The 26,644-nt window shown below is 39.8% G+C and overlaps 1 protein-coding gene across 1 annotated transcript; it reads left to right on the forward strand.

Annotated features, from left to right (window-relative positions):
- Positions 1-4,148: 4,148 nt before the first annotated feature.
- On the forward strand, positions 4,149-26,644 carry LOC141442177 (homeobox protein Hmx-like). The gene is given in 4 exon segments (XM_074107084.1): positions 4,149-4,423; positions 17,942-18,039; positions 23,104-23,196; positions 23,199-26,644. Coding segments are annotated over 4 exon segments (1,014 nt in total). The 3' UTR covers positions 23,747-26,644.

Here is a 26,644-nt window from a genome sequence, read left to right on the forward strand (position 1 = left end):
ACTGTCATACCATACTACAGAGTCCAACGCGGATGGGCAGCGTTCGGGAAACTTCGTGATGTCTTCTTGTCCAGTAGGTATTCCGCAGTGCCTGAAGACTAGAGTGTTCGATCAGTGTGTGTTGCCGGATGACTTATGGCTCTGAGACGTGGTCCTTGACTCTTTGCCTCTTGGAGAGGCTCAGAATCACGCAACGACGTACGAAGAGAGCTATGCTTGGAGTTTCTTTGCGCGATAGAATCCGGAATACGGAAATTCCTCGAAGAACTAAAGTCACCAACATAGCTGTAAAAATGAAGAACAGATAACCGTTGGCGGAGAAAAGCGTTGGCAGGGCTCCCACTAGGTGGACTGACGACATCGTGAGAATTGCGGGTAACCGGTGGATGCAAATGGCCAGTTGTCGTTCATTGTGGCGTTCTAAGGGGAGGCTTTGTTCAGCAGTGGACGTCTACTGGATGATGATGATGATGATGACCTTTTAGTTAATTGATATGGACATCCGCAAAGTAACGCCTGATTCAATACTTATTCAAAAATGTGATAATTATGATATGAAGAAGTTCTACTCAAACCCAGATAAAAATCACTAAATCTGAATCGTTTTAAAGCACAATTTATTCTCTAGCATTTTACCCTTTGAATTGAGATAGGATATCCATTACAGATAATGCAGCTATCGTCCATTTTCCAGCAATGGAGCGCCGCTAAAAACCTGATTCTCCGAACAGTTCCAATTCCGAAAAGTGTACAAAATATCCGATATCGTCCCAATTCGTGTATAAATGTCCGACTCGATTTGCCGACGGGCAAAATGACGCGACGGTTCAATTTAAATAACGAGCATTTACGCTATACATGGTTTTTGACGCGAAATGACATCGCATCCGCAAATGAGAGCGCTGTGGTTTTCGTTGAATTATAGTAAACTAGCTCTTGGTTATCGTTATCGCGCTATTCCTCGGGAATTGTGCATTATTTCGGATAAAAAGTAGTCTATGTCACTCTCTGACCCATGAACTATCTCTATGCCAAAAATCACGTCGATCCGTCGCTCCGTTTAGACGTGAAAGCAAGCAGAGGGTCGTGGGTTCAAACCCCGGCTCGCACCTCTGAGTTTTTCGAAATTCATGTGCGGAGTTACATTTGAAATTTAACACGAGCTTTGCGGTGAAGGAAACATCGTGAGGAAACCTGCACAAACCTGCGAAGCAATTCAATGGTGCGTGTGAAGTTCCCAATCCGCACTGGGCCCGCGTGGGAACTATGGCCCAAGCCCTCTCATTCTGAGGGGAGGCCTGTGCCCTGCAGTGGGACGTATATAGGCTGGGATGATGATGATGAGTCATAGTCTAGAAGAAAAATGTGCTAAGTACAAAATTTAGAATTTTTACATTTGAATGCCAAATATACAAATAAGCATGCTCTTACCGCTTACTCTTGCCAAAATAAAACTAAAATAAAATATATACTTAGTACATTTGTCTTCTAGACCATCGAAAAATTCTCAGGGAATATCTATTGTATGTACTTACCCGTAACTGAGTGAATACATGTGTCTAGGCACATAGCATAGCTACATAGCTAGGTAAATTTCTAGTTGAAAATACAAACTGAAATATAGATGCACAGAAAAACAGAAAAATAAGACCATCACTGGATCATCTATATTTCAGTTTGTTATTTCAATTTCGGTTTTACGGGATGACCGTAAAAGTAAAAATTTGGAATTGAAATAAAAAATACAAAAAGATTTAAAAAAAAATCTTAAATTTCTAGTTCTCTAATATAAACGTCTGTTTCTACATTATTTACATAAACCCATCTCAAAACATCACGATCTGCCTAAAAAGCATTTTCACCACCCTTCCAAAGACGATAATATTCGACGACAAAAATCAGTTTTCCTTGAAATCTTATATTAGCCTAATACGATTATATCGCATTTTTGGAGTTCTGAATCTTCATTTATTATTCAGGGGGTTTCAGATATTGAAGCCCCCGGGGCCCGGCAATAACGCACTTAAGACCCCTGAATAATACAGGGCTTAGTTAAGAGCCAAGACGGATTTTTAGTGAGATTTTGGAGTTAGCTACGTTTGCCAGACGGCGGTTAATACCGCTGTAAAATAAGAATTATATACTTTTAGGGCAGCTGAATTTTAAAAAACCGGCCAAGAGCGTGTCGGACACGCCCAAGATAGGGTTCCGTAGTCATTATGAAAAAAAACAAGTAATATTATGTGCGTTATAACACAATTAAAACACTTACTACAGTGTTAAAATCTATTACCGGAAAAAGAGCCTATCTTCACGGCACTTACGTCCTTTTGTTGAGAAGCGCAGTTTTTCGGGAATAACTCTAAAACGGTATATCCGATCATGTTAAACCAATTATCGTTGAAAGTATTTATTAAGCGTTACCTTTCCATATTTTTTATAATTATATTTTTGGACAAACGGTTTACAAGATAGAGGGGGGGGGCACAATTTTTGCTACTTTGGGAGCGATTATTTCCGCAAATCTTCACTTAATGAAAAAGTTTTTTGAGAAATCTTACTATCTTTTCAAAAGAGCTGTCGAACCATAGTTCGACAGCTCATATGCCACACAGATGCGAGTTAAAAAATTTTTTTTTAATTTCTGTTACGTGTATGGAGTGCCCCCCTATAAATATTATTTTTGTAATTTAACTACAAACAAATAGCGGCTTGAGAAGACATCTGTACTCCAAATTTCATGGATATACATCTTGTAGTTATCGAGTAAATGCCTGTGACATACGGACAGACAGACAGACGGCCTTGACGAAACTATAAGAATTCCGTTTTTGCCATTTTGGCTCGGAACCCTAAAAAGAATGAGGGTCTTGATAAATCTTAATGTTCTCTCTTTTTTATATATTCGTCTTATCATGCGCCTACTGTTGTGCACAAAATTCAAAATAATTTATTTCACAGGATTTTAAGTACAATAAGATTTTAAAAATAACACTAGCGTTACTAAAATCTACAAATGGCATGCGATATTAAGGAACTTACATTTGCATAGGCATCCTCACATAATGAGAGTGGTTGGAATGTAGTAAGTTGAAGAGTAGTAGTAATGAAACTTCACACACACATTGGTTTCTTCATAGGGTGTGCAGGCTTCCTCATGATCTTTTCCTTTAGCGCAAAATTCATGGTAAATTAAAAAAAAATGCCGAAAAACTGAGAGGTGCGAGCCCGGGTTCGAACCCGTGATCCTCTGCTTGAACATAAATTATACATTATTCTTGGAAGAAAGTCCTATATTTTTACAAAAAAACATTTTTTTTATTAACTTTTGTGGTATTTTTTGGATTAAAGTTAAAAGCTGTACTCACATACTTTATTACATATTTGTAAGATCTACATCACAACGGTTCACTGAAACATGAAATTGTAATTGTTTTTAGGATTTTTATAAAACCAACCCAACAGGATTCTATACAAGGGTCTTAAAATAAACCCGGAAACAAACATTTGAAAGTGAACAAAATAATGATAAATGATACCAACTTAAATTAAACAGTCAGAACCTAATAGTGTTTTTTTAGGGTTCCGTACCAAAGGGTAAAAACGGGATCCTATTACTAAGATGCCGCTGTCCGTCCGTCGGACCGTCATGAACCGTGATAGCTAGACAGTTGAAATTTTCACAGATTATGTATTTCTGTTGCCGCTATAACAGCAAATACTTAAATCGAATAAAATAAATATTGAATACAACAAACGTGTTGTTTTTGCTAATGTCTTGTTGTAAGTATAGATAATGGTACGGAACCCTTCGTGCGCGAGGACAACTCGCACTTGGTCGGCTTTTCTGAGTTAAGGACGATTTAAATATAATGACCCGGATAACTCACGTCTTAAACGCGCGCGTGCGCGTGTTGCAGCAGCCGCTGAGTCGCGTTGCTCCGAAGACGAAGGGCTACGGATTAGCCCGAAACATGTCGAGCTAAACTCGATTTAAGACGTGAGTTATCCGGGTCATTATATTTAATATGAGTGAATCTCACGGTAGTTTCATGTTCAAAATTGCAAATCTTTAAGGACGATTTTTTTTGATTTTTGCCAAATAAATGATAAATTTCTCCACAGACCCGTAAGATGAACTAAGCGCCATGGATTCCCCTCTGTCCTCGCATGACGAGCGCGACATCGAAGTCAACGTGGTCTCCGGCGCCTCCAGCCCCGACATATCTCCTTCTAGAAGCCAGAAGAGCCCGTTCTACGAGCTAAAGAAGGACAAAGAAGAGAAGGCGACAGGCAGCGCACCGTACACCAGCTTCTCAATTAGCTCTATCTTGAATAGAACGGAGCCAAGAAGGGAGAGCAATGTGCTAGAGGCGGCGTTAGCTGCTAACCATTTTGGAACCAACGATGCTATGCTATCGAGGTAGGTCGGTTTTCATATTAGGTTTTCTCAAAAAGGTCTTGGGATACCCATTATCCCTAGACAGATTTGATCTTTTGTCTCAGTAGTAGAATGCCTATATTGGAATGTTCAAAACTGTCTAGGGATATTAATTGATATTGTAACGGATAACTCACGTCTTTAATCGGGTTTAGCTCGACATGTTTCGGGCTATTTCGTAGTCCTTCTTCAAGGGAGCACGCGACTCGGCGGTTGACGAAACACGCGCCGCCGCTCAAAAAAAAATATCCCTAGGCGACTCATTATTTATTAGTTCTTGGAGCTTCCTCATTTTGAATACGTCAAACCATTCTCTAACTGTATCTGTCTCGTCTTTACAACCGTCTAAAATAAGCTCCAAAACCACTGTCAATTTGCCCCGTCAAGTGCCGTGTCGTACAAGCCGTCCGTCCGTCCTCGTTTGTCCGAACAGGGGTTGCCGCATTTACCCCGACATTTACCCCATTCTGCTGATAAAAGCCGTAAAGGGGGCTTGTTCTGATTAGGGGTAATGCCGGTAATGATCTCAGGGTCTTTTATGCCTGGGTTGTTTTCGTAGTAATGTAGAAACTACTGACGTGTTATTTGTTTTTATTAGTTTTTGCTTAAGAGAAACAAAGTTTTTTTTTAAAGGAAAACAAAATGTGTGCGCTGGATGAGGTTCGAACCCGCATGACTTGGCTTTAAGCGCTGAGTATGCTACCAACTCAAAAGCCGTGGTGGCCGAGTGGTTTGACCTATGGCCTCTCAAGCCGAGGATCGTGGGTTCAAACCCCGGCTCGCAACTCGTGAGTTTTTCGAAATTCATGTGCGAAATTACATTTGAAATTTACCACGAGCTTTACGGTGAAGGAAAACATTGTCAACGTCACTAGGCAAATCGTTAAACGGTGAGTTTTGAACGATATGGCGGATGTCCCTTAGCCAATTCATGAAATGGCGCCATTTCACGATATGCCAAGGAATTTCGTGATCTGGCGGATTTTACAATCGGCCACCGACAAATATAAAAACAACGATTTGTTGCGGAGCCACGCCACTGCTAGTTATATAATGAATGTTATGCTTACGAGTACACTCCGGTAATCCTCAAGCGCTATTCAAGAGCCAGTAACTAGCCACTTGCCGCCCGTGGCGGATAATGTCCATCGATTAGACGGCCGCAGGCGCATTGGGACGGGCGAGCTACTCGCTTGCGAGTGCTGGACGAGCTACTTACATGATGGGATAGAAAGCCTATTGAAATTAGACGTCTATTAAACTGGGGAGCTCATTCCCGTGATCCTTGACTTGAATAACATTGTAAATCAGTTTCTCTCAACAAAGGTTTTTCTGCACCGGTGGAAGATTGTTTTTGGCATTGCTAGGTAATTTAATGAATCAGGCGTTACTTTGCGGAGATCTATATGAACTATATGAATCTATATGAACTGAAACAATTACCTTTATAATAGCTACGTTTATGCAAGAAATGTGTGTTCATGCGGTTCCTCCACCCCCACACTGTAAGAAAACTCACAAATCAAACAGCAAATAATAGACTAACATCTGGTAGCATGGTGAACGGTTGTGTTGCTCTGAAGATGAGCTCTGGTTGAGTTTGAAACGCGTCAGTGTAGTGTGGTGGTGTTGATAGATGAGTTTGTGTGATTTCTGTGTGTTCTAACAGTGTGGAGGTGGAGGAACTGCATGAACACATATTTCTTGTAAAAACTAAGCTATCATAGGATCGCGGGTGAGCAAAGTAATTGTTTCAGTACATTGCTTGGTGCTTCGAAGATAGTTTTTGTGTTTTTAAAGATTTCAGTAAATTATGATGGCTAACACACACTAGTTTAGAATAATCTATTTATTAACAACTAGCATTTGCCCGCGGCTTCGCTCGCGTCGAATTCAGTTATCGCGCGCTGTTCCCTCGGGAACTGTGCATTTTTCCGGAATAAAAGGTAGCCTATGTCACTCTCTGACCTATAAACTATCTCTATGCCAAAAATCACGTCGATCCGTGGCTCCGTTTCGATGTGAGAGACGGACAAACATACAAACACACATACTTTCGCATTTATAATATTAGTATGGATAATTGACCTATTAACTTGCAGACTGCGGTAGCAAAATCAATAGAGGTATTTTTAGCCATATGGCAGCTCCGTGCTTCTAGCTTGCGTAGCGTTTCTATTTCTCTTATTAACCTTTCTTACCGTTAACTAGAGTTTAGTAACTTGACGATAATGACGTAAATGGACCGGTTTAGTCAGCTAGCGTCAAGTAGCTAGTGAACGCTCCGCCTGGCCACCGTAAGATCGTCGGTTGCCACTCGGTTACGGCACTTTAGGGCTATTTGCTATCGAAACCTTATTCAACAGTTTGAATATAGTTTATAGTTTAGTTTGCAGGTGGTAGAACCTTGTGCAAGGTCCGCCCGGATTGCTACCACCATCTTTCTCGCTAATCCTGCCGTGAAGCAGCAGTGCTTGCACTGTTGTGTTTCAGGTGGAGAGTAAGCCGGTGAAATGACTGGCACTTGAGGTATCCCATCTTAGGCCTCTAGGTCGGCAACGCATCTGCAATATTAGCTTTTAACTGATCTGTCAGAAATTGGACTCAGCTCAATCAAAAGTGCCGACAAATCTTGCAATTTGAGAGTAGAGACAAGAAAATCCACGTCTAACATAACAGCTTTATAAATGACAATTTTGCTCGCGGCAGGAGTCATATTTTCAAATTCACAAGTTCCCTTCTTAATTACTCGATGTCCGACATTTTGGATCCGTGTCCTGTCACCGCCATCTTAGCCAACTTTTTAATTCGCTGGCTGTTTAACCGTGTTCCATGGTCGTGCTAATTAAGAAAAAATGCGTTTTGACGTTTGAGATTTAGGGGTGCGTTTTTCAAGACGTCGTGTTTTAGAAGGTCGTTATTGTTACGTATGTTTTAATTTGTGTTTGTTATTTTTATTTAGTAATTTCAGCAGGCTTTTAATTGAAGTTTATTTCATTATCAGTACTTACAATTTTAGGGAACAAATTTTTCAATTATCTAAGAAGTAAGTTTTAGTTTTTGTTTTTATTTTAATACAAGCTGCCAATGAGGGCTATCGTTTTTTGTCTCACTAGATGGCGCACTGTTGCGTGAGGTTTTTAAGTATGGCTTTCAAAGTCTGTTATTACGGGCGTGAAAAAAAGTTTAGTTAAAATTATATTAATTACCCCTTAAAGTATCATAAAAAATATCGAGCATGCCACATGTTGCATAGTCCCCGTTTTGTTCGGAAAAAAGGGAGGACAAGGTTTCGAAGACAAAACTGTCTCAAACCAGACATTCATTACCCGGAACGCCTATTTTGCTATAATTAATTTCAGAATTGCAAAATATTCACAAAATGATGCTAATTTATAAATAAACCCGCGGTAGCTCACCCAAAAACTATGAAGATTGACATTTCGGAGACCTAACGCTACACTAGCGCCTTTAGTGGCGAATTCAATACGCGATGCTCATTGGATCAACATTAAGTTGCAATATTGGAAACAAACAAATTTGTAAGTTTAAGTTAAATAAGAGCTTGTAAAAAGAAAACTGGCTAAGTGCAAGTCGAACTCACACTCTGAGGGTCTCTAAAAATAAATTCCAACTGCAAAATGTTTACATTACAAAGTAATTTTTGATCAGTTATTATCGTTTTACCCTACACTTTGCTGTGTCTGTGGTCTTACTTGATACCAAAACGCTTAATACTACGAGCATGTCAAAGGAAAGTACGCCATAGGTTTTTATACCCGTGGTTTTGTAAAGTAAGTAGTTCTAAAAAAAAATGTTTATCTAAGCAATGATAGTCCATTTTGTTCTTATTTTTAACCGACTTCAAAAAAAGGAGGAGGTTCTATGTTCCATTGTTTGTATTTTTGCTTTATACGTAACAGACTTTAATATAACTAGTATAATAATTCATCCACTTCCTAAGAGCCTTAATTTGTCCGTAAAGAGATTAGCTCCTCCCCCCCTCAGTACGACAATACGGCGAATCGCCGTCTTGAGGGGAGAGCCCTTCTGTTATAAATTATTTAACGCCCTTATACCGTGGTCTAAGGCAAAAGAAGTTCAGATTTCGGTTATAATTAATATTTTCGCGGATCGGCAAGCGCAGCGTAGGACGTCCACCAACGAGATGGACGGCATGACCTGGTTAAAGTCACGGGTTCACGGTGGATGCAAGCTGCGTCCGTCCAATCGATGCAGCTGGAGGTCTATGGGGGAGGGCTATGTCCAACAACAGTGGACGTCCTATGGCTGATAATTATGATTAAAATTCTTCACCCTGGCTGCATCATTGTTTCCTGGCAGTTGTAGTTTGATCATCTTACATTTTTCCTTACTAGTATTATAAATGCGAAAGTGTGTGTCTCTCTGTGTCTGCCTGTTATTCACGCTTAAACCGCAAAACCGATTTAGATGAAATTTGGTATGGAAATAGCGCGAGAAAGGATATTGTAGGATACTTTTTATTCCGGAAAAATTACGTATATCCCGAAGGATAGCAGCCGCGGGCATCAGCTAGTAAAGTACTTTACTTTTTATTGCACCTTATGAATAATCGATTTATTTATTATACGGTGAATTGGCAAGCGAGCTTCATGTACAAGCTTTTCACAAGCTTTTATTAAACGTACCTCGCATATTTTTAATTTTAATGCTTAAAACCTTGCATATATATTACTTTTAAATGATTGGTTTGAAATTTGGTATAAATAAAGTGTGTAAGTTGGATGACAGTAAAATGTAAAACCGTACACAACATTGAGATTTCGAAATTTTACATGCGTATTGTCTCGATTTGAGGGAATATCATTATAATAAGCAAATGCATTATTCTAGAGATCCAGCTGTCAACATCCCAAATTTAATTCAAATTAGCCCAGCTGTTTCAAGGTAAAAGCGACAATAATCAATATCACGCGAGTATTTGATTTCCGCTTCTTCCTGTTACTTGTGCCACCCGAAAATCTCGGTCTATGTGAAGTTAAGAGGTTACTTATCGTTTTAGCCGATTTGATATAAGGGCGGAATGCTAGAGGGAGAAGCCAGAGGTGTTAGAGTAGCATCGATTGGTGCAGAGGGTCTTAAGTTTGTTTGTTAAATACAGTGGCTTGCCGTAGCTTTTGGTATTTTTAGAGTTCCGCATCTTTTAGGGCAACCCTTATAAGACCAATTGGCTTTGGTCAAAAAAAAAACACTGTTTATTTTTATATTTTTTTTTCATAAAATAGGCGAATTTAAGACACCTTATGATTGGTTATTTGGAGTTTTTATGTATTTTTGTCCAGTGGTGGTGTAGGGGTATGGCACGCAGCACAGAATACTGAGGACCTGGGCTCGATTCCCAGCGCTGGACTTTTTTCTGGTTGTTCTGTGCATCCATGTCTCAGTTTGTATTTTCGATTTAAGACACCTATTTAGAAGGATTTTGGTTATAGTTGGGTTTTAATTTTTTAATAACGTAGTGTCTTCTGTCACCTGTCAGCGTTAGGATTTAGTTTAGTCTAGATCTAGTTAGGATTTAGTTAGAATTAGACCACATTGTAAAAAGTGATCAATGCCAACTGTCACTATTGAATTGCTTCGCAGGTTATGCAGGTTTCCTCACGATGTTTTCCTCCGCCGTAAAGCGCGTAATATCAAAACATGAATTTCTAAAAACTCAGAACTGCGAGCCCACGGTCCTCTGCTTAAGAGTCTTAAGGTCAAACCACTAGGCCACTACGGCTGTCAGGATAAAATATACTTTTAATTTGAATTGAAGTACAACTAGGATTTACTGTCATTAATAAAAATGAAAAATGACAACTCAAAATTATATGTTCAAAATTCAAATGATTTATTCAGTAATAGGCGCAAGGGCACTTTTACACGTAATTTTTAAACTACCAGCGCTTTCGGAAAGACCATCATTGCCAAGAAGAAATTCGCCGCAAGAAACTTGGCAGAAAGTAATTTTTTTCAACATGAAATAATTGCAAATAAAATACTTAAACTACAGTAAGTATACATTAAATAAAAAAACACAAAAAATATTATATACAGGGATGTCCTTAGTTACAAAACTAACACTAACTAATAATCTAAATAATCTACATTCAGTGGAGTCCACGTCATATAATTCAATCAAAACAATGAGAATTTAAATTCCTCGACAAGGAAAACTGACCATTGATGTTAATCAGTAATTTTCCTACAAAAATGTCCAAGTGAAATTACTTTCGTTCAATCCATTCGTGCCTGATCTTGTGAATCGACCGTAATTACTACAGAGTACATAGATGCAGTAAAGTTGCCACCTCTAACAGTTTATTTCGGTGTTTTTCTAGCGTATACCGTACCGATTTCCATTCATTTCCAGACCTCGAACCTCTAACTTAACTCATTCAACTAGTACAATCGACCGAATGAACTAGATCGAATCGTTCACTTTAAAGACCGAACGGGAACAAGCCTATACCGAATTCAAAATAAACAATTCATTTGCACGATTTTCAAATTGTAATAAATACAAGTAAATCAACTTAAGTAAACTAAACTAAACCAGGTTAGCTTGAAAAGATCCCTTTTAGGGATAAGTTCGCCTTTGTACTCTTTTTGTATTGTTGCTTTTTTTAGGGTTTTGTACCCAAAGGGTAAAAACGGAAAATAGACTTCGTTGTCTGTCCGTCTGTATCTCATGGATCGTGATAGTTAGACAGTTGAAATTTTCACAGATTATGAATAACTGTGGCCGCTATAACAACAAATACTAAAAACAGAATAAAATAAATATTTAAGGGGGCTCCCATGCAACGAACGTGATTTTTTTGCCACTTTTTGCTAATGTCTAATGAATGTTGTATAAAAGGTACGGAACCCTTCGTGCGCGAGTCCGGCCCGCACTTGGCCGGTTTTCATATATTATTTTTGTGTTTTATGTATAATAAAGTGTTTACACACACATTACATACTAAATACAATAGCAGGAAAATCAACTCAATTGGCATCCTATATCGGTAGTTAGGTCGCTGTTCGCTGCTTGTAACAATTAATGTTAAAAGTTCAGTGCAGATTGCAGTACCTACGCAAAATCCATTTTAGACACGGATCGCGATCTTAAAGCCTTTGTCCGTGCAAGCGCCTCGCTAAAACGTCTCCAAACAGCACTACCAATAAGTTAAAAGCCATCTCTAGCTGTGTTATCCGACAAAAGGCAACAACTAAACACTTTAAGCTATAAAAGCAGCAAATGCCATTATTACGAAGCGAGAACTGTCTCGCGACGCTGCAAAAAAAGAGTAGAGAGCTCCTGTGCGAGCATCGATTTTTATACCCCACTAGGGGGGCGGGGTCAGAGCCCCGGCCAATCAGGGCGCGGTGAGCCGACCAATCACGCGGTTTCTTCCATTCCGAGCCTGTAATGGAATTTGAATTCGCAACTTTGGATTACGGGGGCTTTTTTTCTTTATCGATTTTATGGCTATTGGCGTTTTTCTAATTAGCCTTTGTCGAAGGGTTTAGTAGTATAGCCTGGAGGTTGGGGCACCTAATTGGTGCCAATTATCTTTTTTTAAAGCTTTGAAGTTTCAAGTTTAGTTTTTAGCGATTCGATTACGAGATTGGGTATTTGCAAGACTACAAAAAAAACAATAGAATGTTTAGAACATAATTAAGTACTGTTGATTTTTCGACTCTTTGCTTATATTACTAATTAGGTTTGTTATTAATTTGTCTATTTGTAAATTAGCTTCGATTGCCCAGTGGTTAGAGAGCCTGACTACGAAGCTCGAAGTCCCGGGTTCAATCCCCGGTCGGTGCAGATTTTTATATGAAAAATACGAATGTCTGTTCTCGAGTCTTGGGTGTTTAATATTTAAGTATGTATCTATCTATTTCAGTATGTTTATCCGTTGCCTAGTACCCATTATCGTAGCTTACTTTGGAACTAAGTCAATTGGTGTCAAGTGTCCCATGATAATTATTTATTTAGTTTTGCTACGCGCTGCGGCTACGACGGAGCTACGGCGTAGCACCGTAGAGCGCTCGTAGCACTTTGAGTAAAGAATAAGAATAAGAAATCATTATTTTGCACAAGACAGTAACGAGTACAAACAAAAACTTACGTGATAAAGCTGGAGGAAATTGTTACAGTTTTTTTTTTTGTATAGTAATAAAATATTTATAATAAAAAAAGCAAGAAGAAAATAATAAATTTCAATGATTTTTATTGTACTCATTTTTATTTCATATATTCTTGTGTTGTTTTAATTTTATGGTAAAAATAAAGATTTTTCTAAATGATAATATTTCTGGAATTAGCTGTGTCTAATTCGATCTAAACTTACTTTTAGTCAAAACTACTTATTTTTCAAACATAAAATAACTTAATGTCCTAGGTCCTGGGTACCTATGAAAACAATGATTATTATGATTAATACTTAAGTACGCGTTAGAGTGTCGTGGTGAGCGTGAAGGAAACGTAAGCTTGTTTAAAGAATAGTTTATTCATTACTGATACTACAAGAGAGCCACTGATGGCCAAGTGAGCCGTGTTGGCCTAGTGGTTTACCCTAAGGCATTTCAAGCAGCGGATCGTGGGTTCAAACCCCGGCTCGCACCTCTGAATTTTGCGAAATTCCATTGAAATTTACGAGGAGCTTTACGGTCAATGAAAACATCGTGAGGAAACCTTCAAAAAACTGTGAAGCAATTCAATGGTGTGTGCGAAGTTCCCAATCCACCTTGGGCCCGCGCGGGAACTTTGGCCCAAGCCCTCGCATTCTGAGATGAGGCCTGTGCTCTGCAGTGGGACGTATTAGGCTGAGACAACTACAACAAGCCCGTTTTTACACATTTGTTGGTCTGTCTATATACATATAGTATGTATAACTTAGAAAAAAGTATATCTCATAATTATAATCCGTAACGAGGTGATTAAACAGCACGTGAGGGTTAAATAAATTGGTAACCGGATCCCGGTTAACTCGTTACCGGCACGCATACGGTTAAAGCATGGGTTAAGGTTATTAGTATACAAACAAACACATATACCGTGGTTTTTTAAGCCCCGACGCAGGAGGAGTGTTATAAGTTTGACATTAACGTCTGTCTGTTTGTTTGTGGCATCGTAGCTGGTAAACGGATAAATCAATTTCGATGCAGTTTCCTTTACGTGAAAGGCAGTTTTTTGTCATGGTTCTCAGTTCAGGTGTTTTCGAGATATTGAACCTTAAAATGACAATGTCGGGGGCTTTTCGGTTTTTAAAGTTGGTTAGGATAGGTTATACCTAGATTAATAACCTAACCTAACCAACAAATTTCCATGAAATTTACCACAAGTCTATGTATGTACGTCCCACTGCTGTACAGTCAACTTTGATTCCTACGGCATCACATAACCGCCATAATGGCTTCCACAACATTCGATTCGAATGTTCTATTGTCATAGAAAAATAATGTTGTTAAGATTTTTTTTTATTCGACTCGATGGCAAACGAGCAGGTGGGTCTCCTGATGGTAAGAGGTCACCACTGCCCATAAACATCTGCAACACCAGGGGTATTGCAGATGCATTGCCAACCTAGAGGCCTAAGATGGGATACCTCAAGTGCCAGTAATTTCACCGGCGGTCTTACTCTCCACGCCGAAACAGAACAGTGCAAGCACTGCTGCTTCTCGGCAGGATTAGCGAGCAAGATGGTGGATGGTGTACTTCGAAAGGGTTCCATAGTGGCCAAGGACTCAAATTGAGAATGAGAGAGCCCTACGTTTAGTAAAGGAGTATTTATAAGTACAAATAAAAGCGTGTTTAATAGATTTTTTATTGATAAATGTAATGTCATCATTATCTTCATCCCAGCCTTTATGCGTCCCACTGCTGGGCACAGGCCTCCTCTCAGAATGAAAGGGTTTGAATTGCTTCGCAGGTTTGTGCTGATTTTGTATTTCAGTTGTGACGATCCCTGATGGAGAATCAATTGTATTGTAAATTATAATTGTTATCCATTTATTGTTTAAGGTATAATATTGTGTTCGTGACATTTTTCACTTTATTGTTTTAATTATAATTTTACTATCTTCTTGTTATGACTGTGATCTGCGATCCCTGGTGGAGAACAAACCTGTTTTTTTATCTTGTTTTTTAATATTATTGTTAATCTTATTTAATATTACAAATAACTTTGGCGACTTCAATATCGATACTTGTAACTGACATTTTTGTAATCTATGATTAATAAATAAACTAAACTAATTAAAATACAATAAAACTAATTATAATAATATTATTTACGTATTCTACCTTATAGGTAAATTATAAGAAAAGATTAGTTACCCACTGCTCTAAATAAACACGAACCAGCACACAAACAAAATAAACTTCGCACTCTAAAAATAGCAACAAACAGAAAGAAAAAGTAATAAATCACTTTGGCGAGAATCAAAGGGAAATAGAGGGAATTGTCTATTGTCGGGAAACAAGCTTTCTCACTTTAGGTTCGAATCGTGGTATCGACGTATCGATTGTTCGCAAAGAGGATTGCGATCCGCCTGGGGGCTAGGGAGGTATCGCTGTCGATGTCGACAGTCGATATCGCAAGCCATGCCTGAAAAAGACTATTCTGCGCAACTGGAAAGAAGCCGTGGTGGCCTAGTGGTTTGACCTATCGCCTCTCAAGCAGAGGGTCGTGGGTTCAAACCCCGGCTCGCACCTCTGAGCTATTCGAAATTCATGTGCGGAGTTACATTTGAAATTTACCACGAGCTTTGCGGTGAAGGAAAACATCGTGAGGAAACCTGCACAAACCTGCGAAGCAATTCAATGGTGTGTGTGAAGTTCCCAATCCGCACTGGGCCCGCGTGGGAACTATGGCCCAAGCCCTCTTGTTCTGAGAGGAGGCCTGTGCCCAGCAGTGGGACGTATACAGGCTGGGATGATGAGGCCATGTGTGATGTCTTGTGTGTGTTTGTTACTCCCTCACACTAAAGCGGCTGGTCGGATTTGGATTAAATTTGGTGTGTAGATAGCTGAAAGTCCGGAATAATACAAAGACTAATTTTATCGCCATATTCCCACAGGAACAAGATAAAACCCTCAAATTTCAACTGGTAAGATTAGAAACATGAAATTTAGCATGGGTGTTTTTTGGAATACCCACGGGAATTTTTGAAAATTTCCGGAAAGTTTCATCTGTTAAACATAATGTTTAAGCGTCAAAAATAGCTTATTTGCATTCGTAAAAAAATTATTCCTGGTTTTTTTTACATTTCTTTTTGTGGTTGTTATCAATAATTCTAAAGCCTAGTTTAGACTTGCAAGAAAAATCGCGCAAGTTGCATTACATTGCGGCGCTCGATTGACCACTACAAACTCGTTGGCTTTACGGCCTCGCAATGTAATGCAACTTGCACGATTTTTCTTACAAGTTAAAGTCGGCTTAAGACTATATTATACATATATAAGTGTAATCTAGATAAACCTAAATCTATCTGATAGATACACGCCTAAGCTGATACCAGACTGCTACGATCGCACATTTAACATTTGCGCAGGCCAGTCTTCCCATGCCACATAGTACAAACCGTATCGTATTGTCCTGGACGGAATCGGTACACTATAATGTCGGTTTGTCTTGCAATACTCATTGCTGTTGATGAGATTGCAATGGAATGGTTTTGAAGGTCGCAATCGCATTCATTATCTCTTTCTAGCCTCTGTATCGTGTGACAGAAAGAAGTGAAAACGGTTGTGATGCAAAGGGGAGCGCCAAAGTTCGCATACTCTTAGCTAGTCATACCGTAATTTTTGTCCGAATCATCGTTTGTCATAATTTTTTTCCCACTGAAACCTTACAGTTTTCTGAATTTTTTTAATGCTCATCCTATTGAAAGCAATAGATTAGGTTAGGTTTGTTTTATAACAATTCTGAACAATTATTGGATTCAGAGAAAAAAGAATTATGTCAAACGATCGTTCTGACAAACATTACATTCGGACTTCCAATAACTATGCGAACCGATTCGGACCAGATTCAAAGTGTGTTAGACAATAGGCCCCGAACTGAAACTAAGCAAAGCTGTGTGTGTGTGTGTGTGTGTGTGTGTTTTTTTATGCCAAATAGCTTGCAAACGAGTAATCGTGTCACCTGATGGTAAGTGATCACTGCCGCCCATGGACACCAACAGTATTATTAGGACTGCGGGTGCGTTGCCGGCCTAAAAGGGGGATAAAGGGGAGGGAGGAGGGGACGGGGAAGGGGAGTTGGGCCTCCGGATCTCCCACTCACCGTACGCAACACAGACTATTTCACGCCGGTATTCTGTGGGAGTGTGGTACTAACCCGGTCGAGCCGGCCCATTCGTACTGCAGCCCGCAAGTGGTTACAGTAAAGCTCTACTATAGTCCATTCGAGATAACATTGGACTCTACAAGGTCACAGAAGCAGGGGTTCTAAACATTTTTTTGTGTAGTCGTAATAATAATGATGATGATGATGAACAAAAGAAGTAATAAGATGAAATCATAATTTTGTTTATTTTGTAAGTAAAAATAGCACAATATTAATTCGTAACTTGCTACATAATACGAGTATTAATTCGATTTGTATTATACATTTAATAACTGTGTTTCGTGGACACATCCACTCTCTCCCTGTTTAAAAATATTCTACTCGTAGGTATTTTATCCAATTGGTGCAGTGCTTTAGTTGTGAAAAGTTAACTATTTGTATATGATTAAAGGTCACATTTAAATCCAAACTGGTGATTAAAAGCTATAAATCATGTAGGTACAGAATATTTCTTGAGTTAATAATATTGCAATCGTTTCGTTTCTTACAGAATGTTGTTTACCTCTGCCTCTTTATGTATTTTATAGGAAGACGTTTCTAGTTTTAACAAAATAGAATAAGGTTTTTTTTATTGATTTTAAATTATGATATGAAAAATAGCAATATGGTTGTAAGTCTGTATGTTTGTTCGTTACCTACCTCTTCACGTATTAACCGCTGAACCGAGTTAGATGAAATTCGGTATACAGATAGTAAAAGTCCCGGGGAAGGACATAGAATAGTTTTTATCACGGAAAATTGCATTGTTCCCGCGGAACAGCAATTCTACGCGAACGGAGTCGCGGGCAACAGCTAGTCAATGAATAAATGAAAATACGAGTAATATTGATGTATTCGATATTTTAATTAGAATTAAGTTTGGACTGTACACTAAAAAAGTGCAATTTATTAAATGACTTACTAAAGCGTGCACTATAAAGAGCATATTTTCCTTCTGTCCATTCCTATACTGAACAGACTGTACATAACTGTGTGTACTGTGTGTACTAAGTAAGGCAGCAAACATACGATAACTTAAAATTTAGTAAAATAAAAAAAAACCCGTCAGTTACTGTTAAGATATATTATAGCCCACTAAAGTCCCATGTGACGTCACAACTTACCCTACTTATTTTAAACAATGCGATTGTTGCAGGTTGGGCCTGATATCACAATGGAGCGCCCTGTCGGCCCGGTACGGAAGCCTGGTGCCCTCCTGGTACTGGCGGCCCCACGAGCGGTCGCCCCCGAGAGGTTGGTATATCAAACATCTTGATGAAGCAATCTCACAATGGAGCGCTTTGGCGGGCCGGTACGGGGGCCTGATGCCCCCTGGTACTGGCGGCCCCACGAGCGGTCGCCCTCAATAGGTGGTTGGTATATCAAACATCTTGGTAAAGCAATCTCACAATGGAGCGCTTTGGCGGGCCGGTACGGGGGCCTGATGCCTCCTGGTACTGGCGGCCCCACGAGCGGTCGCCCCGAGAGGTTGGTATATCAAACATCTTGATAAAGCAATCTCATAATGGAGCGCTTTGGCGGGCCGGTACGGGGGCCTGATGCCCCCTGGTACTGGCGGCCCCACGAGCGGTCGCCCGGTATATCAAACATCTTGGTAAAGCAATCTCACAATGGAGCGCTTTGGCGGGCCGGTACGGGGGCCTGATGCCCCCTGGTACTGGCGGCCCCACGAGCGGTCGCCCCCGAGAGGTTGGTATATCAAACATCTTGATAAAGCAATCTCACAGTGGAGCGCTCTGGCGGTCCGATACGGGGGCCTCATGCCCCCTTGGTACTGGCGGCCCCACGAGTGGTCGCCGCCGAGAGGTTGGTATCTATAACATCTTGATAAAGCACTCTCACAGTGGAGCACCCTGGTGGGACGGTACGGGGTCCTTGGGGGTACCTGTACATACAGTCAAGTGTAAAAATATGAACTTTTTCCCTAGAATCAAAGTACGCGGAACAAAACCCGAATTTAAATCATAAAATAAGTAATGACCGCGTTAGTCTAAAAAATAGTGATTTTTTTTTCTGTTGTGTTCGTTATTGTCAGGACAAAAAGGTTTGTGCTAAGCATAATAGAAAAAAAAGACTAGAACGGGGACGAAGCCGCTGGCAACAGCTAGTTTATAATATTAGTGGGATATCGTGTGTTAATTAATATTATTTTTAAATTAATCACTAAAAGGTTTGTGTTCCAAGTGCGTCAGCAATCACTCCTGACTTCCTGAGCATGCCCATTCCGCGCCGCCGCGCCGCGTCCCGGCTTACGGTCGTAAGGCGTCATCGATTACGCGTCGCGTTACTGCACTGATTACAGCAATTACGCGCTGTGATTACGCGTACTTTTTAAAATTCTAGATGGGGCTATCACTCGCGCAAAAACCGGGAACTAAACTAGGGTAAAAACTCGGAAGGATGTGAATCCAGAGATAAGACAAAGCGCCTAAGCTGCATCCCAGAGCTCTGAGGATATAAAGGGCTCTCAATATCACAGGAAATTCTCATTATTAGCCGTAGGACGTCCACTATTGGATATTACCTTATTAGACCTCCACTCTAGTTACTGTTGCTTCGGTTGGAAGCGGCTTGCATCCACCGTGAGCAAGGACACTTGCCACAATCACATCAATCGATAAACCTTTTCCTTTTTTTGAAGTCGGTTGATTATATCAAAGGTAGATAAAATAGTACTCGTAATAAGTAGGATAAAGTCCCTTATAACCTATAAACATAATGAGGCATTTAAAGAAGAGACAGAGTTTGTTGACGCACAAAATAACTCCATATTCCATTTTCTCAGCATAATTTCCTCCATTCCATAACATCCCACCGACTTAAAACCCTCATTTCAACTGGAAAAGCAATCATCATCACATCTTTGCTCTCCAACCCCGGTTTAATTTCCAAAACCCATCCTTAAACAAAGCACGCCATTTCACGCGGCCGAAACCGACCGAACAATGCTTTTCCACCATACTCCTACAATTATTCGCATATAGCAACACTGCTACGAACAGAAATACGAGATGTTTAGGCGTCTTGCTCTCGCCTGTGTGTGTTGTGTATATCGTATTCGCGCATCGCGTTCGCGCCAAAAGCGGTGCTGCTACGCTTTTGGACGTAATGTCGCGTGCGGTCGTTTTAATTTTCGAACGTGGTTTGTTCGGGTTGCTGTTAGTTGGGTAATGTTTGTCCGTTGATGTTGGTAGACCGGATAAATCGTACTGGGTAGTTTTATTCATTCTCTAGTGTGCTATTTATGTTTAATTAATATTTTATTAAGCGTAAAGAAAGACAAAATATCTGGATAAAGAATTATTAATTACTGTACCTACTGGATGCTAAGTCCGTTAGATTTAAATGATATAGAAGTGACATTACATATTTTAGTGAAGAAATCAATTCATTAATGGATTTTATCGGTTTTTATTCGGCGTATGTATGTAGTTCACATGACATATCTGAACTGAACGCTGTGTACGATCGCAAGTAAGCGGGTTCGAAGCTGGCTGTTGATATTTTATTTTGTGAGTTTTTTCATAGATATTACTATGGTATGGCTATTTATGGCTATGACATAATTCGCACATTCTTTTGTTTCCTTTCCGCGCTGCTTGTTTTTTAGTTTTATTGGTGGCCAGTTGCTAGACAGTGTAGGTATGCAAACTTTTTAATAATTATTGTATGTGCGTCGTTGCGTCGTCTACACAATGATGTTAATTTATCTAAGATATTTTTTACCTTAACTCTGGTTTCTGAATAAAGACGTGCGCTAATAAGCCACGTAACAATATTGCACTCATAAAATACTCTACTTAAACTCGTAAGCGTTTATGTAAACAGTGAGCAAGCAACACCGACAAAGGATTATAAACTAAGGTTTCGAAAATCGATTCCAATCACAACAAACTAACCGGCGAAACAAGACCTCTAACATCAACACAAACTAATCAACAGAAAGACCAAGGTACACTGGCGATGCGTCGAATCACAACCAACTAACCAACAAAACAAGACCTCCCATACAAACTTAAAACAACAAATGGAAAGACCATGTTAGTTTGGCGATGAGTCTTTGTTTTAATTTTAAATTTACTGTCAATCGAAATTGAACTTTAAAACGGTTTGTTAAAGCTTGTTTTGAATTACTAGTGAAATGGTTGAGCATTGTTAGTGATTCGTTCAACAGCGTTGATGACATTCGGTTTCGCACCGTGTTTTGATTTCGAATTTTGAATTTGATTTTAGAACGTGGAATGTGTGAAGTTCAGAATTCAAACGTTTGTTTCTGGCTGGACATAGTTTCGACACTTTACGTACACATTGGGTACTTACCTACCGGCAATGAGGGCTTATTGACAGGCGAAATTTCGCTAGATGGCGTTAGTATCGTGAGGTTTTTTAACGTTACGGGTTTGTTTGCTTGCAAATTGGCTCATTTAGTAATTAGCTGAATACGAGAGTGAGAGGGACAGTACAATACCAACTTCGATTTTATCGTTATACTACGAAATGTTTACAACGAAATACTGCGAAATGTCTACTCTTGATTTTGTTATCTTTTCAATCGTTGAAAGGTTAACTGGAAGAGATCCCTTTAAGGGACAAGTTCGCCTTTGTTCATCTCTTTCTCTTGTTAACTGTAATTTTCATATGTTTTATGTACAATAAAGAGTTACAATAAAAAAATGAATCGCGTACCAGGGTAAAGGGTGGGACCTTATCATAGTCAATTTCGCTATGATTTCTGACAGCCAGTAGCACAAAGGTTCCCTGGTAGATACACGAGAATGAGGGCTATCGCGAATGAATTCGCGGCTAGAGGCGGTAGTGTAGCGTGAGGTCTCCGAAATGTCAAATCTCATAGTTTTTGGGTGAGCTACGCGGGTTTATTTATAATTAGAGTAATTTTGTGAATATTTTGCAATACCTGAAATTAATTACGGCAATTATGCGTTACGGGGCAATGAATGTCTGTGTTTTGAGACAGTTTTGTCTTTCGGAAACTTGTTTGTCCTCCCTTTTTTCCGAACATAACGGGACTACACAACACTGTGGTGGCTCGATATTTTTAAAGGTACGGTTTTAAGGTGTATTAAATATGATATTAATCTAAACTTTGTTTTCACGCCCGTATTAACCGACTTTGAAAGCCACACTTAAAACCTCACGCAACAGTGGCGCCATCTAGAAAGACAAAAAACGATAGCCCTCATTGCCTTGACTGTACGTACAAGTCTTATTGTGAATCAATGCTAGTCTCGGTAACCTATAAAAACAGCCAACTCCGAGATTTATTACGAGTGTTGCAAGGCTTCGGGATCCAATTACGAGCTAATACCGCCGCTTTACGCCTCCGATTAGTCGCCAGTTTATTTGATACGCTGTAATCCGGACGTTTGGGAATGATTTTGGTGTACAAACAATAGTTGGTCCTTAAGAGGCCGTATACTAAATCTCGCTTTGTCTAATTCACGTTTTTTTTTACACTGATCCGTAATTGACCCCTATTCACTTGATTAAAAGTACCAGATGAAGTCAAAGGTGTATGTGAGAGTTGATGTGAATGATTTCACAGACAGCTACACTACAACATGTCGTGTAAATGACAGCAGGACTTTGAAATTTACTCATTCATTTCATTCATTCTCCTTTTGTCAATCAGTTCTTTTTGTAGTTGTGAGTGTATTCACTTCAAGCCTATACGTAAGAGTGAAGACGCCTGCCCCTTCGCTTGGGGTGGGTGGAAGTGATTTGATACGCAATTTCACAGTTTTAAAACAGTTTTATTATAAACAAACCAAGACAATAATGTACTGACAATAGCATTTCTCAATTGAACACTTTTACCGTGAAGACAGAAATATTAAAACCCAGATTTTCTATCCAATGATAGGCTTAAGCTTTCTAAAACTCAAATATTACTGCGAAACAAATTAAATAAGTATTTTTCAATTATGTATTTCAAACTACAATTACAATGCATCCAATATCCTAAATGACATCGCCTGTCACGTAAAAAATACCGGATTTCGCAATACGTTGCTTGTCCAATTAAACTTTAAACTATAATAAACATCATAATACAAGTTATTTTCAAAAGTTGTTGAACTAAATTAGCTCAAGATTAAGAGTGGAAGATGTGGTTTAAGTTTTTGCTCCTGTTACAGGGCCCACCTTGTAGAGAGACTCGACAGGGTTATCTGTGACAGTTCACTAATATGATATATTCGATGATATAATAGATACTAGATGAGTACCTACTGATGAGTTTACTTATACACCTAACTAACATGGCTTTTTTTGTTACAGAGGACTCTATCACCAATGAAGAAGGCTCAGCGGGTGGCTCCCCGCGCCCGCGCAGCCTCCCTCGGGCGTCCACTCCCCCCTCGCCGTCACGCTCCTCCCCCGCTCCCCGCGCCACCACCCCGCCCTCTACCCGCAACAACCAGACCCCCAAGACTCCGACCCCGACGTCGACGAAAGCGACGACTTCGACAAGGACTCAGAAAAACGCGACCCTAACGCGAACCTAGGAAAGAGAAAGAAGAAAACACGCACTGTCTTCTCGCGGTCCCAAGTGTTCCAACTAGAGTCGACGTTCGATATGAAACGGTACTTGAGTAGTTCGGAACGCGCTGGCTTGGCAGCGAGCTTACATTTGACAGAAACCCAGGTGAAGATTTGGTTTCAGAACAGACGCAACAAATGGAAGAGACAGTTGGCTGCGGAATTGGAAGCGGCTAATATGGCTCACGCCGCGCAGCGGTTGGTACGCGTTCCGATACTCTACCACGAGTCGCGTCCAAGCACTATGCCGCATACACCTTTGCCCATGCACCCGCAGTTTTCGAACGAGAGTGTTTATTTCCCCCCTCAAGCGCCGCAGCAGCTGCAGCCGCTGCCAGCGTCGCCGGTGACCTCGCGGGCGCCGCTTAGCAGTCTAGTGTAGTGTCAAGAGAAAGTCGCTGAAGCGGCTGAACGGTTTTAAAGTGTTACCCGGTTCCTAAGTTTGTAAGTTACTTACAGATTTTACAGTGTCGTCTATGCATTGAAGTGGCCTACGTTATTATAATGATTGTTTTAAAGATATTTTGTCGCATAAAAGTTTGAGTTGAGTTAGCGTTTATTGTTTTCTGGCGAGCAAAAATATGAGCATGAGAAGTAACCCCTTTATTTTTGCTCGTCAGTTACACTCTGAAATCTTCTTTCCAAGATAGAAGATCTAAACGGAATGGATGCTACTGAAACACGTCATAGGTACAAAATTTGTCTTTAAACAAAATAAAGCCTCATTTACACGGCGCGAGTAATGTCGAGCGAGTGGAATTATTATGTAACACTTTAAATTGGGAGGCTTAAAATGAGTATTCCATGGATTATAGCAATGTAATGCAACCTGCACATGTATTTTTGTACCGTGTAGAGTCTGCAAATGATAAAAAAACTGCATGCACAATTGTAGCTGTATTCAGGGACTTTACCTACGTTAAAAATGTGATAGTTACGGAAAAAGTAACGTTTTTATTGTTTTCTTTTTGTTGCCGTATAAATGAGGTAGGTACCAATATGTGCTGTTTTTATTTTTATTAGAGACAGTGTCAATACAAACTGTAAAGACGCATGACAGTAGGTGTTCTGTCAATAATGGACAAATACTCAGGAACCCGGGTTAGTGTTCGGACTAGTCATAATGAATGTCAAATGCCAAATCGTTAACGTGACATATGTATAGGTGTAACTATAAGCTTATAGGTTATGTTATGTTGCCAATTCCGAGGATAGCAAGTCGAGTCAACTGGAACGTTATTCGACTAATGTCTTAATGTAATCGAGGCTTAGGGAAACATAAAAACGATTGGTTTTGAGTAAGTAGGGTTAGGACAGTTGGGTAGTAAAGAGGGTGCTTAATCAGCCGCCATATTTATAAAATTAAATGCTTGTTAGGCTGCTTTTCAACCAGAGATGTGCGAGGATGTGTTCCGAGGAATGTGTTTTTCATGAACTAATACTTATGGCAACGCTCGCTCCGCTCAGCTGTTTCCACCAGAGCAGCAGGGCTACTACGAAACTCGAAACTCGAAGTTTGTGTTGTTCGGTCCCTCTGACACTTGTACTATTTAATACGAGAGCGAGAGGACGATACGACACGAACTTCGAGTTTCGAGTTTCGTAGTAGCCCTGCAGTGCTGTGCGTAGAGGTGAGACGTATTTACTGGAATAGGTTTTTAGAATAGGTTTTGGCTTGGACGCGTGAGTACGCGTTCCCGCCCGCGATTCTTTTAGCGTACGAGTATTTAGGAGTACGGCGGCTGACAACGCTCCGCCAACTTGAAAACAAGCTGTTATGTACACTTTTTAATTGAAAAATTTATAAAAATTGCTGGCAGTCCTAAGCCTGTATGAAGTATGAAGGGAAGATTTTAGTCGGTTTTTAATATAAGTTAAAATTAAAAAAATGTGAAGTGTGAAAACTGAACTGTGACGTTGAATTCAATTCGATTTTGTTCGATAATATTCGTAAAACTACTAAAACTAGTACGATGTATACGCAATCACGGGAGCGTATTTACGGGAATCATTTTGTTTACGCAATGCAAATTTTTCATTGTTTACTTTTTTTTTTCCAATATATTTTGTAAGCAATAAGTGTGTACGCCTGAAAAGGTAAGGGTTTAGTGAGACTTAATCGTAAGAGTGCAATTATTGAACACCTATGTACTGTACACCTGGATTCTTCACAATAAATTGAAAATTGAAAATTGAAATTGAAATTGAATGAGTCAATTGAGTTAAGTACTCGTAGATACTCGTGGACCTAGTCTTTGGATCTAGTCTTTTTGTGGACGCGTACTCGCAAGACTCAGTCCACGTTTTGCCTAGTACGTCTCACCTCTAGCTGAGCGAGGATAGGTAAATGAAGCGTTTCTATTGGTTAATGACAAACATATTCCTCGGAACACATCATCGCACATTTCTGGTAGAAACACAGCTCTGTTAGAACTTACTGTCATGATCGTATTGTATGCATGGGTAATGGTTTGAGTAAGACAGTTAATTACAAAGAATATGGGTCAAAATAATAATTTGGGCATTTGTAGAAGCTGTTCAGGCATGCAGTTTATTACCCAACTGAGGGAAGCAAATACAAATTGATCTGAGCGGTAAGTAGAGTGGCTTATTTACACTACAACAGTACGCTACTAGAATTTTATTTCTATATGTTAGATAACAACATCACGTCTTATTTAGGTCCCACTGCTGGACACAGGTTTTCTCTCGGATTGGTATTTTTTTTAATAGTTTATTGAATAAGGCATTAATTTGCGGAGGTCAGTGAATCATAAACAATGACTTTGCTCGTCTGCGACCTTGTGATAGCTATATCTATTCAAGAAATGCGTGTGCATGCAGTTCCTCCGCCTCCACACTGTAAAAACACACAAATCACATGGATCCAAATTACGGCGCGTTTCGAACTCATCCAGAGTTCATCCTCAGAGCAACAGTAGTAGCAATTCGTTAGTCGTAGTAGCATGGTGAGTGGTGTTGCTCTGAGGGGAACTCTGATTGAGTGGTGGTGATTTTTTTATGTAATAGCAGACAAATGTGCAGACGGTTCACCTGATGTTGAGTGATTGCCGTCGCCCATAGATATCCGATAGTTGAGTTTGTGTTATTTGTGTGTTCTTACAGCGTGAAGGCTGACGAGCACACACATTTGTTGCATAGACGTAGCAATCGTAAGACCGCGGGTGAGCAAAGTAATTGTTCATAGTCAATTGTTTTTTTGTACAGTCGCCCTCAAAAATTTCGGAGCGGTCAAAGTGGTCAAAATATCGGCACATGC

This window comes from Choristoneura fumiferana, chromosome 25, assembly GCF_025370935.1.
Source record: "Choristoneura fumiferana chromosome 25, NRCan_CFum_1, whole genome shotgun sequence".
Taxonomy (NCBI): Eukaryota; Metazoa; Arthropoda; class Insecta; order Lepidoptera; family Tortricidae; genus Choristoneura; species Choristoneura fumiferana.